Below are 12,803 nucleotides of genomic sequence, written 5' to 3'. Positions count from 1 at the left end.
CTCCAGGCTCCTTTGGTGATATTGAAGAGGAGTGGAATTGCCTTTGGTCCATCAGTCTGTATAGACTGCTGGGTACCTTCTGTTATCACAGGGCCCTTATTATATAGCATGCGTTCTCTGCTGAAATAATGTCAAAACACTGAAACACTGAAAAAGGACACCTTCGTGGTTATTTTATTATCCACCCTGTTCACTGTTTCATGTTTTTATTATTGTTTATTTATTTAACCAACCATTGTTCATTTTTTCCATATTTTTCCTGGTATTTGTTTATTCATTATTATTTTTTAACAGCCCTCGCTTGTCTGTATCTGTGATGTAATAGGAAGTTATGCTTCCATATGAGGCATGATTTCATGAGTACAGCAACGGCTCTGTTGCTTCTTGCCCTTGCACTGGAGAGCTAACCTTGTCCCAGAAAGTCACAAAACAGTCCCCTTGTTCCCCTCCCCCATCTCCCTGTCCAGTGTAGGAAGCTGAAGTCATGCCTTTATGCCCAGCCTCAGTTTCTCTTACTTACTTGTGACCTGGCTCCCCTCCTGACTGTCACCTCTAGTCATCGGAACTGGTGAGAAGCTAAGTTCGCCTCATTCTCTCCTGAGCACTGTCAACCTGCCTTGGTCTCACCCCCTTCCTGGTAGGATCTTGCTCTTCTTCTGAGGCCTCTGAGCCATCTTCTTCTGGCTGACTGGGAAGACCCCTCCTGCTTCTCCCTACTTTGCCTATGCAGAGACACGCACAGCAGCTCTGCCTTGGTAAATAAGGATGCTCTGGGAAGCCTGATCACACCTTTGCCACCTCATATGCCAACAGCAATTGCCACTGGCCTGAAGGGAAAGAGCAGTGGGCTTTTTTAATGCATAGATAAGAACCACTTGTTATTAGCACATCTTAGTCCAGAACTTTGAAGAAGCGACTGTTACTTTACAGGCTTAGCCAGTGATATTTGGTATAGAAAACCAAACCTATAATAGTCTCTCATCACAAAGATGAAAAACTCAAGTGGATGATGTCGGGAAGCCAGGGAAAGGTTAAGGCTGGACAAGGGAGCAGCTTGGTGCTGTCAATCCAGCTATGTGTCTGGTGTTCCCAGGGTCAAGGAGCCCCCATTGACCCAGGTGACATAGCTTCTGAGAGCTGCAGAGCATGTGAAAACACTTGCACACAATTGATGCTTACAGTGTCATTGCAAGCTGGGCAAGCCACCGCCAGGTAGAAGCCTCCTTTACAGCAAAGGACACTAGTGCTCGATGAAGTACCATGAATCCAGCTGGAAGGAGCTGTGGCCGTAGTGCACAGGCCATAGGCTGTGGCCATAGTGCAGACAGGCAGTTGACATCAGAGCTGGCTTGAGTCATCTTTCCTGGGATGGATCCCTGAGATCCACAGATTCTGAATGGTAGGTTAAGCCTGGGTGTAAAATAGACTTCGTGGATGAAGATCCCTGATAGAATTTAGATGTCCCCTGCCCCAAATAAAAGTACTCCACTCCCAGGGCACTAGGGTAGCTGGCTCTAAGGGGGAGACACCTGCACTGGGGAGGAGGGACAACCTGGGGTCGGTAGCGCTTGGTGGGAGATTCCAGGGCTGTGCCTGCGGCCCCAAGTGTGTGTATTCTCCCACAAAACCCCTTCTGGTCTGTCCACAACAGCTCTCTGGTTTTTTTCCCCTCTGTTTCCAGAACAAATTTAAGACTGAGAGTCCCCAAGAAAGCCCGAGAGGACCCCCTGCCTGTGCCCTCAGACCAACATTCACCCCCTTTCCTGTAGGTTGGTACCAGATATTCAGATGCAAAGGGTTTGTTCACTGTGGACCAAGGTGCTCCTGGCTGAGCCTTGAAGAACCTGCTGCATGTGGGGCCTTGTGGAGGGCAGGGGAGCCTGGACGGTGTTAGGGTCAGCAGGGGGGGGGGGGGCGGGGGCGGGCGAGGCTCAGGTTAGGGTGTGCAAGGTTCAGTCCTGAGCTAGCCAGGGTTTGCTCACTTTGGCCTGAAGCCCGAGTTTCTGCTAGGCACAGCTCCCTGTCTTGTTTTGGGGAGCCCCCAGGTACCCTCCTCTGAGTCTCCTGTGCTTCCTTGAACTCAGGGTGGCCCCTCAGGTTGTCGTAAGTGTACCTCTAGATAAGACCTTTCTCTCCTCTTGCTGTTGTCCCTGGAGTCCTATGCCCTGCTTTTCTCACGCACTTGGTCAGCGCCCCCGCCACTGCACGTCCTGTTGCTCTTCAGTGAGTCTGTTTGTAAGTCACTACAGGTCAGAGGCAGGGTCTTAGGAGAGGGCCGCCTCCCCTCTTTTTCCAGATTGTCTCCCCCGAAATCCCTCTGGATGTCACCCTGGCTTTTGCTGCTTCTTGATTTGCCCTTCCTCTCCTGTCCCAGTGAACTTGTCACTAAATTGTCCTTTGGCTATTTTCAAGAATTTTTTTTAACGATGTTTACTGTAAAATGTAATGGATTCTTCAAAAGGGAGGAACATGGGGGCAGTTTGGGAGAAAAAGAAAAGGTCTTGGGGGAGAAAGGCTAAAGTCTGGATTCAAGGTGGTACCAACTGAGTAACGGATATATGGATGTGCAGTGGCTTGGACTGGCCCTGGCTTTGGTGTCTGCTTCAGCCAGGGTTGAAGGGTTTTTAGTCATTTAGTTTGGGTAAGGGAGGTATCAGGGAAAGGGCAGCTGCTGTTCTGATGGACCAAGAGATCCTCCCCCCGCTTTCTCTCTCTCACACATACACACGCACACATGCACACACACATATCCCTTGTCACTCACCAAAGACCTACGAGAAACTTCCGAGATCCTGGAATACCTTGTAATACAGCTCCCCAGGCTGCAGTTGGAAGGCAGCTCCTGAGCTGGTGCCTCAGTAGGTCACGGTGGCACCATAGTCTGCTTTTAAGATGTGGTCAGGTACTATTCCTGCTGTGGGCCTAGCAACCACTTGAATAACAAGGCATCAAATAACACCTACAAAATGGGCCTTTGGCATCCACCTCATAGGTGACAGGAAAGGAAAGATGTCATGGTGAATGCGCAGCACAGGCCTAGAGAGGAACAGCCTGCCAGGCTAGCTGGTGTTTGCCCCATCTGGAACTACATGCTCTTGCCTCAGCAAAGAAACCTGTTCCCGAACTCTAGTTGCCTTTAGATCTGCTCTCAGCAGGAGTCAGAGAGCAGGTCTTCGAAGGTCGAGGAACTAATTTCTCCTGCATACTTGTCCTCCCTGGCATCTAACCCACCCATGCCTGATTGATGCGTCCACCAGCCAGTATGAGGTGCCTCAGTCATCTCCCTGAGGAGATAACTTGTTATCTAAGGTGACATGACTCTTGATCTCTGATAGGGAGACTAGAGTCACTGGCTTATGCCAGCTCAGGCACGAGCAGGACCAGGAGGAACCAGGGGAAGAGGGCATGATGCCTCTGTGACTGAGGGCAGCAGGACTCACTGGCAGCCTGGCCCTGTGCTACCTCCTCAGTGCAACTTGTTTCTCAAGTTTTTCCTTTTCAGCCTGAGACTATACTGTCCATATACCCGAACGGAGTGGTCTAGCTTAGTGCTGCCCTATGGAGTCCTAGGATGTTTTGGAGCTCTGTGTCCAGCATGATCACCACCAGCCACATGTGACTATTAAGCCCTGAGACTGTGACTGAACGAGCTGAGGAAGTAGAGTTTTTCAGCCTATTGGATTTTGATTAAGTTTAATTTGAATAGCCACCTAGAGTTTTAATTTAATTAAGTTTAATTTGAGTAGCCACCTAGGCTACCTTAGTAGGTCAATACAGGTCTAGACTAATGAGCAGTCCATTAAGCCTGGGCTGCCTCTACTCTTCTGTGTGTGCTTACACTGAGAAGAGGTGGGGGTGAGGGAAGAAGACGTAGTCAGAACACATATGGTGATCTTTGCCACCAAACCCAGGAGTCTATTGCCTTGTGCCCAGCTACTCATCTCACTGGGTGACCTTGGCAAAGCCTTGCTCCAAGTCTGGGGCTGATACCAGAGATGGACTCTGGCTCCCTGCCTGAGTCTCATTTTAGGCTTCATCATCTGAACATACCTGCCTTTTAATACAACTCGCCTATTAGTGGCCCCTGTGTGTGTGTGTGTGTGTGTGTGTGTGTGTGTGCCTGTCAGTCTGTGTGTCTGTGTGTATCAGTGTGTCTGTGTGTGTGTGTCTGTATGTGTGTTACAGCCATGCACATACATGTGTACTTACGGACATACATTCCTTTGTCTAGAGCTGACCACTTTAGTCCTTGGCTTCCTCATTCGCCTCCGGGTGATTTCCTTAGCTTGTCTCTATTCCCTCACTTCTCTGCCCTCCCTGTGCCCTGTAAACTAAGTCTCCCCAAGTCCTACTGCAGTTTCTTCATTGCCCAATGTCCCCAGCTGACAAAAGTGCTAATCTTGTCACACCCAGCAGCTGCGTGCAGAAATGCTACTGCAAGCCACAGCGGGCTCAGCAGCACTCTTGCAAGATGTCAGAACTATCCACCATTACTCTGTAAGTGTGTGTGGCCGTGGCTGTGGCCGGGGTGTCCCGGAGGGGTGGGGGATTTGCATGTTGCTGTTGCTACCACTGCCTTGTGCTTGTGTTATGCCAGGCTGGAGGCATGTGGAGAGCCACCCCGAGCCTCCCAGCCTTCCCTATTCCTGGCTGTTGCATGTTGATATGTGTCTTGTGAGTTCTTTGCAGTCTCGTGGGTGGGGCTGGAGGGCATGTGAGTATTCGAACTGTGGCATTGTGGGAACATCTTGACTTGGTAGCTACTGATGCCTGCCTCAGTCCACAGCAAGCAGGTAGTGGCTGCTGACAAAAGTCTGTCTGTCCTTCCTCGGGAGTCTACTTCTTTTGGCAGTTGCAAAATTGTAAGAGCTCAGAGCTGAGATGAGTTCACTATGTGCTGAGCAGATTGTGTGCAAATTGGCTAAAGCTCCGTCTCCACAAGAACCCTATAAAGTGGCTTCTTGCACTGTCTCCATTTTATAGACAAGAAAACTGGAGCATGGTGAGGTGAAGTAAGTCATAAGACTGAGAAGGCAAGGACTGGAGCCTAGAGTGTCCAAGGAGCCACACCCTAGGTCACTTATGACACCCACAGAGTGGGAAGTGTGGCTTTCCTGGCAACCTACTGAAAGTTTGGATGTCTCTGATCACCCTCGAAGCTCTTCTTTGGGTTGTAGGACTCCTCTTCCTTTTGAAGGCTTTTTTTGGAGAGGAGGCTAGAGGTAGAGGTCATGTCACTCACTGTCTCTCTAGATTAGTCGTAGTTCAAGGCTTATCAGCTCAAGAGACCCACAGGTCCCACACACTGGGTTCATGAAGTCTTCTCACCTGTCACCACTCCCTGACTGGCAAGGGCCCCTGAGGTGTCCCTGGCTGTCATCTCTGCCTATGCTGAGGGAGGGCCACACCTTGGGAAACCCTCTGTTTACACATCAGTCCTGGGCTCTGGCACCATCCCTGAACCAAATACATCTAATGCCACTGTGAACATTGGAGAGGCTTGGCTTCTGGTTCCTAGGTCCTATATTACTCTGGTGGAGCAGAAACCTGGAGTGGGCCCACAGCAGAGGGGATGCTGGAGGAAGAAAGCAGGGCCTTGGCCTGTTTCAGGACCCAGCAGGACCTCCTGATCTGCCATGCATATTTGTTGCTAGGCACACCTTACAGCTTTTCCAACTTCCATTCTGTCTCCAGATATACCCTGATGGTTTCTGGTGCCAGGTCCTGGGACTGAAAGGCAAGCAGGACCTGGTGCCCAGGCAACTTGTCTTTTAAGGATTCTAGCTTGTGTGCCTGGGCAATCCTATTGCTCTTCCATAGCACAGGCAATTCCATTGTTGACTATGTGTCTGAATGTACTTGCTGTGAGACCTAACAAAGAGGGGCCCTCTTTAGGACCATAAAGTATGGACCACAATGAGGATAGACTTCTAGGAATCCATGTGGGCTCATTGCAGGGATTTATCCAGATCCCACTGGCCCTGTCCTAGTCTAGGAACCCTCAGAAATTAGAGAATGTGTTGCATTTGAGCAAGAAGGGAACTGTGAGACCCACAATTGTGGGCTTCCTCCTTTCTGAATTGAACCTTCTCCTAAAGGTCACCTCAAGCTCATATTTCTCCTCTTCTTCCCAACGCCCTTCTCTGTTTCTCATTTCTCTCCCTCCTCCTCCTCCTCCTCTTCCTCCTCCTCCTCCTCCTCCTTGTCTCCCCTCTCACAGAAGCTAGGACATCAAGGAACTTATATTAAATCTAGGGATTTGGCTTTCCTAGAAATCTGGATCCCCAAATTCAGTGGGATGCTTTTTGGCATGGGTGGTGAGGGGAACATGGTAGCCTTGCCTCCAGTCAAATAGTCAGCCTTGTATTTACTGTCCATTTCTTTAGGCTAAGCTGGGACAAGATAGGGTGAGGCCAGTGGTTTCAGGGGGCTGGGAACAGCTGAGAGAAAAACATCTACAGAGGAGAGCTTGGCTCTTTGAAGAGGCTTACAGGGGCCCAGTGTCCTAGATGGGTAGAGATAGATGGGGTCCCACTTTGGGAAGTCCCTCTGTTAATTTACTCCCACTGGAGCATCGCTTCCAGCCCACGTGTACCTGCTGTACTCACTGTGGACATTTTCTGTCCCTGTACTGTTTATACAGGGTCCTACCCTACACTTGGCTCAATTCCAAGAGCTAAGAGCAGGAGAAGATCCTGGGAGGACTGGTGGGTTCTCTTTTTGTCCAATCCTTGGGGCAGACATCCTTCTCATCCCTTGGCTTAGTTTCTGGGACAGCAGCTCTCTCCTGTGCAGGTAGAATTTTCTTCTCTGTCATCAAGCCCTTCCTTGAAACCTTCCCAAGTTCTTCTGTGGCCCACCTAGGAATCTCCCTCCTGGTCTTCAGCATTGCTTCCAATGTCCCTAGCTATACCCAGACTCAGAAAATACCTCTTCCCACGAGCCTTAGAACAGCTGTTTTTGAGTCCATGTAGCTTCCTTCTGAGACAGGACAGGTTTGCTTTAGCTCAAGACTCTGGAATCCTCTCCTGAATGTTCCTCTGACTTTACACATTACTCAAGGTGGCTCAGTAGATGGTACACATCCAGTGGACACCCTGCATCCTTATAGCATCCTAAGATCCCTGGGCTCTAGTTAGCTCCATGGCTCCCAGGCCCTTTGCACCAATGAAAGATGCCAAGGAGGTCTGTGAGCAGAGGCAGTGAAGGGTAGCCAGGGCCAATGGCAGGCCCTCTGCCCTCCATGCTCCCAAGCCCTGCAGTCCCCAGAGCAGATGTTTGCTTTTTCCTGACAGACGGCTGGCCCGCTCTACCCTGTTGCTCATCCCACTGTTTGGAATCCACTACACAGTATTCGCCTTCTCTCCAGAGAACGTCAGCAAGAGGGAAAGACTCGTGTTCGAGCTTGGGCTGGGCTCCTTCCAGGTAGGCATGGTGCATGCAGAGGGCATAGTTTGTTGCAAGCTAAGCCCTGACCTCTGACCTGTTATCTGCTCTGTAACCCTGTGAACCCCAACTTCCAACCTCAGTGTTTGTCTCTAACATGGGTACTAGAGCAGGTGTTCTCAACAGCCGTGTCTGCTGCTGTAAGATGTGATAAAGAAATCTGGCTGTCACTGTGCCTGGGGGTCCACACCCAGGACCCCTGAGTGACTTGAATGAAAGTGCTCCATAGAGCCCAGGAAATAGCCCAGGCTTTAAGACCTCCTGCTGTGTCCAGACCCCCACCCCCACCCCAACTTCAGTCACATAATCTAGTCACACGAGGACTGGACTTCTGTTTTATCCACCCTGGGTCCCTGGCACAGGGAACCCCAATATAGGGCCCGACACAGAGAACTGAATTGGCTGGAGGTGTCTGGGCAGATCTTTAAATGAACGGGTGCAGGTGGGGACAAGAGGAGTGACGGAACAATGAGTGTCCAGGTAGCAGGAATGTGTAGGTGGCAGTAAGGAAGTGCACGTGTGTCTCACAGCTAGGAAGCTAATGAAGGAAGCAGTGGTGGTGGTCTGTACATGGGGGAGGCTCTCTCCCTAAGCCACCTGTTTAAATTAGCGCTTGAGATTAATGGTCAGAAAGTAATTCTGTGTAGCTGACTTGAATTTTAATTCAAAGCCCTTTCCCCAGATTCTCATTGTTGGTCTGGTGAGTTTGGGAGAATTACAGATGAAGTTCTTACCCAGGCATTGTGATCTAAGGCTCCATCCTTGTGTTTACTGACATTCGGACAGCCATCCCTCTGGCTTTTAAAAATGACAGCCCAGGGGTCCTGCTTTTCAGCAACCAGGAAGAGGTTGCTTTCTTTGGTATGGAAGAGCTAAATTCACACTCTGCCGCATCCTTACTGCTCATGGTTTGCTTTGCGGTGTCGAGAAGCAGCTAGCCAAGTGAGGGTGGAGGAGGAGGAGGAAGAGGAGGAGGAAGAGGAGGAGGAGGAGAAGGAGGAGGAGGAGGAAGAGGAGGAAGAGGAGGATGAAGTGATGGATAACCAGTGGTATGGGTCTGTTCTGTCCTGAGAGTCCTGCTCCCAGGCGCCTGCAGGCTGCTGGTAAAGTCTAGAGAACGTTCTGGCTTCCTTTAGAAAGGGTGAGCGGCTTCCACAGGAAGTGGGATGAAGTTAGTCTTTGGCAATGGAAGTTATTTATCACATGATTGTGAGATGCGAGATGAGGTGCCTATCAGTGGGGACTGCTCTCCTAACCATTTGGCATCAAGGAAGTGCCTGTGTTAGTGGCACTTTCCTTAGAGTCTCAGGCGGATACACCCTGTCTAGACTGTAGTGTTTTCTTCTTTCTGGTATCTTTCCTACTGCCGTTCCTCCAACATGCCCGCAGTGTCTCCTAGACTCTCTTGCTGGTAGGCTCACATTTGTTTGTGCTCTCTCCCCAGGGCTTTGTGGTGGCTGTACTCTACTGCTTCCTTAATGGGGAGGTAAGACACAGTCCTTCCACCATCCTCAGCATGACAGGTGGGGTGCGTTGAGGAGAGACAGGGAGCAGATTCTTGGGATGGGATCTTCCAGGTTCCAGTACTGAGGACATGAAGGGACTGACATAGCTGCCAGTTCTATATGGCACCGACATCTCCTGGCATGTCCCACCTATTCCATAATGGCTCCACCTCTGCAGTTAAGGCCACAACTGCAGGTAGAGTAGGGTAAAGATGGCGGAGGCACCATAGGTGCTGAGAACACAACTTCAGAATGCATTCTCGTCAAAAGACATGCCTCAGTGAGTAAGAGTTGCTACCTATAGGTTATCAGGCTGTGGTGGGCCGTGCTGCTGGGTCACAGTGAGCCAGCCTGTCTATCCCTGATAGCACAGAGCCTATGAAAATTTGGAAGAGAGCCTAAGGAGAAACCTGGAGCCTTCCAGAGGTGTTTCTTTTCCAGAGCTATCATTTGGGGGCTCCCTCTCTAGCCTGCTGGGGTAATGTTCTGGACCAGAACCCAGGATAGAAGTGTCTGGAAAGTGGTGGGGACTGGCTAAGTGGAGATGGGTCTTTACCCTGAGGTTCTGGCATCAGCAGGCTCTTCCTCTTGTTTGCGTCTAAGATGCAGGACAACTAGCCTCCATGACTGGATGGCCTACCTAGGCCAAAGATCACATTCTGACATATAGAGAGCCCAGGGGGCCTTGCTTAAAGATCCCGTGGGAGCCGAGATGTGGGGGTATGGGCAGCTTGTCAGGAGTTTGCCAAGGGACCGGAGGCACGAAGTGGAGAAAATAGATATGGGTGCTGCTTCTGGTCACAGGGTTTGTTTACTGCAAAAAGATGCTTGGCTGAAGTGGCATATGGAGACTGAGGTTTTTCTCAGAGTGGCCACCATTTACTATGTGGAGAGCTACATGGGGGTTTGCCAAGAGGCATGGGTGAGCTTATAACTCTCAGTCTCAGAAGTCTTCTCACCTTGGAAGCATCCAAAGCTCTGTATTATCTAGGTCTTATCTGGAGATGCTGATAGCACCATTCATGGGCTGTGGGCATCTGGGATATTTCAAGCTATTTGAGTACATCTTCTCTGCACCCCACAGTGGCCAGCAAGGGTGAGGACCCTTATTTGACCCATGTGCGTCAAGAGGATTCTGGGAAAGATTTTTTTTTTAACAGTTCCAAAGGACTGGTCTCTGAGAGGCCCAGACAGCAGGAAGCTGTCTGAAAACCTTGCCAAGATAGGCTAGGACGAGGATGCAGGGTACCGCTGGAGAGTGGGAAGTGGGTGGGGAGTCACAGCGGCAGCTGGGAAAGCACCAGGCCAGTGCATAGAAGATGTTCACTGGGAAGTCACAAGCATGTTGCTCATCACAGGTGCAGGCCGAGGTTAAGAGGAAATGGCGGAGCTGGAAGGTGAACCGTTACTTCACTATGGACTTCAAGCATCGGCATCCATCCCTGGCCAGCAGTGGTGTGAATGGAGGCACCCAGCTGTCCATCCTGAGCAAGAGCAGCTCCCAGCTCCGAATGTCCAGCCTCCCGGCCGACAACTTGGCCACTTGAGTCCTGTCTCCCTTCTTCACCTGCACAGGCTGGGGCTGCGGGCCAGTACCTGCGCATGTTTGTGCCTCTTCCCTCTTTTTCGGCAGGTCCTGGGTAGGAAGCTGGGCTCCTCCCAAAGGGAGAAGAGAGAGAGATAGGGTATATAGGCTGATATTGCTCCTCCTGTGTGGGTCCTGCCTACTATGGTCCATTGAGCCCAATTTGACATGTAAATACACCTCCAATTTGGAAAGTTGCCCCATCTCTCCCCACAACCCATGACCCTGCTCACCTCGGCCAGGTTCCATCTTGACTTACTACGTCAAGGCCAGCCTCAGCGATGACCTGATCCCAGGTACAAGGCCTTGTGAGCTGAGGCTGAAATACCTGCTTTGGAGAGGCTGGGGTAGTGCCCACCCCAGCAGCCTTTCACTGTATTGACTTTGGATGTGGGCCCTTCTCAGCCTGTACCAGGTCCTGCAGTTGGCCAGGGATGTAGTTCAGTTGTCCTGAGCATCCTTTGGAGTAGGTCAACCCGAGGCTCCTTTTGCTTACCGGACATCTAGGTTGTCCAGGTGCTCAGCTCCTGTGTGCCTGGAGGATGGGAAGGGCTCCAGTTATCTTTTAATCAAAGACGTAAGTTGGGGTGGGGGCGAGGGTCAGGGAAAGTTCTGGTGCTTTTCATTTGATCTAAGAGAGCTGATTGCCAGAAATGCAGATTCAGTTGGGAAGGAGATGGGATAGCTGAAGATCTTACCTTGGCCACGACTGTGACCCCTGACTCAAGACTGAATATGTGGTGGCTTTATTTCTACCCTTCTTGCCCACAATGGATCGTCTGAAGAAGCTGTTCTCCAGCCACGCCAACCACAGAGAGCCCCTAGCTCTCCCCTTTCTCCATTTTCCCAGAAGTCAAAGCCATGTCTAGAATGAACCAGCCACCTTGCAGAGAAACCAATGGGTTCTGAAGCAACCTTCAATTTCCATGAGCCAAATCCTGGGCCCCGGGCTCCCCACAGTGCCACCTCTACTGATGACAAGGAACCCTACATGCCACCCCCAGACTGGACTCAATTGCTAAACTCAGATGTCTGCAAGACTTCCTCCATGTGCCCCTGACATTCGAATCACTCATGGGCCTCTTAGGGTGTTTGGAGGGGATGCTGTGTCTACGATGCATGAGCAGAAGCTACTGATGGGAGGAGGTGCGGCTCCTCCCACCTTGGCTTTCCAGTTGCAAGTTGCACAGGCATAACCTAAGACTTTAACAGAAGGCCACACCCAGATTTGGGAAGGCAGAGGAAAACACAGTAGTGCCATGGGGCCACGAGGCCCAGCTCATTCCTTGTTGATGCTTGTTCTTGTCCTTGCCTCTGTGGACTTGTTCACAGTTGTGCTCTGGAGTGCATGGGGAGTGTGGGGTGCTGTCTTGCTTGCTGTTTTAGTAAGTAGAAGGAATTCTAGGAGATTTATGACAGGGCTGCTGGAGGAGCCATTAGAAAGACTGGAGACAGTTCTAGGTGATATGATTAGAGATGAGTTCTGTGCTCTTGGCCAGTGAAGCAAGCCCTCGGGTCTTTGGCAAAGCCAGATGGAGAAAGCGCCTCCTTGCTATTTTCCAGAAACATTCAGTGGTTTGGACTAGCCACTGAGTATACATTGACCCTTTCCCCCTGCATCTTATCATTCCCCGCTATCTCCTCCCCGTTACAAGAATCAGGTTATCAGCCAGACAAGAAATCTGTTGATCACCTTGCATTTGGGGCAATTCTGGGGATCCTGAGCTATTTAGCAAAAGTATTGCTTCAGGATTCCAGCCGGGCTTGTGACTGTGAACACAACGTGCCATATGCCGGGCCACAGCGTCCTTGTTTAGGAAACGAGGTTGTTTCTAGTGCTTCTCTGGGTTCGGCACTAGTTACAAACTAAGGCAGGGAAACAGATGTATCCTTGTGTATATCATCTAAGGTGTGTGTGTGTGTGTGTGTGTGTGTGTGTGTGTGTGCATGTGTGCGTGTGTGTGTGTATGTGTGTGTATATGTGTGTGTGTATGTGTGTGCGTGTATGTGTGTGTGTGCGTGTGCACATGCATGCTGAGGAAAATGACATTCTGATTATATTCCCATCTGGATATCACAATGCAAGCTGTTAGAGCAGAGGGAAGTGCAGGCTATTGAATGGGCCTCAGGCATGATGTGCTGAGCTAGCCTTCTATGCCTGGCAGGACAGGTTGCCTGTGGCCCCCTCAATCCAAGGTGCAGCCCTTGGGCTATGAACCCCGTTCACTTGTCCTCATCCCCACCAGTGGGTCTGTCTGCTTCACTGT

At 50.6% G+C, this 12,803-nt stretch overlaps 1 protein-coding gene across 6 annotated transcripts in view; it reads left to right on the top strand.

Annotated features, from left to right (window-relative positions):
• Adcyap1r1 (ADCYAP receptor type I) overlaps positions 1 to 12,517 on the top strand; it is a 38,922-nt gene extending 26,405 nt beyond the window's left edge. Inside the window, exons 13-16 of one of the 6 annotated variants that reach the window (XM_051152311.1) lie at positions 4,417 to 4,497; positions 7,296 to 7,425; positions 8,891 to 8,932; positions 10,310 to 12,517. In XM_051152311.1, the coding sequence (XP_051008268.1) occupies positions 4,417 to 4,497; positions 7,296 to 7,425; positions 8,891 to 8,932; positions 10,310 to 10,498 (442 nt within the window). In that variant the 3' untranslated portion in view covers positions 10,499 to 12,517. Of the gene's footprint in view, positions 1 to 4,413; positions 4,498 to 7,295; positions 7,426 to 8,890; positions 8,933 to 10,309 lie in introns of all 6 variants that reach the window. The other 5 variants (XM_051152310.1, XM_051152308.1, XM_051152307.1 and 2 more) reach the window with 5 other exon arrangements.
• Positions 12,518 to 12,803: the final 286 nt, after the last annotated feature.

Source organism: Acomys russatus, chromosome 10, assembly GCF_903995435.1.
Source record: "Acomys russatus chromosome 10, mAcoRus1.1, whole genome shotgun sequence".
Classification (NCBI taxonomy): Eukaryota; Metazoa; Chordata; class Mammalia; order Rodentia; family Muridae; genus Acomys; species Acomys russatus.
The sequence above is the reverse complement of the archived record's forward strand: the minus strand, read 5'-3'. Positions and strand labels throughout refer to the sequence as shown.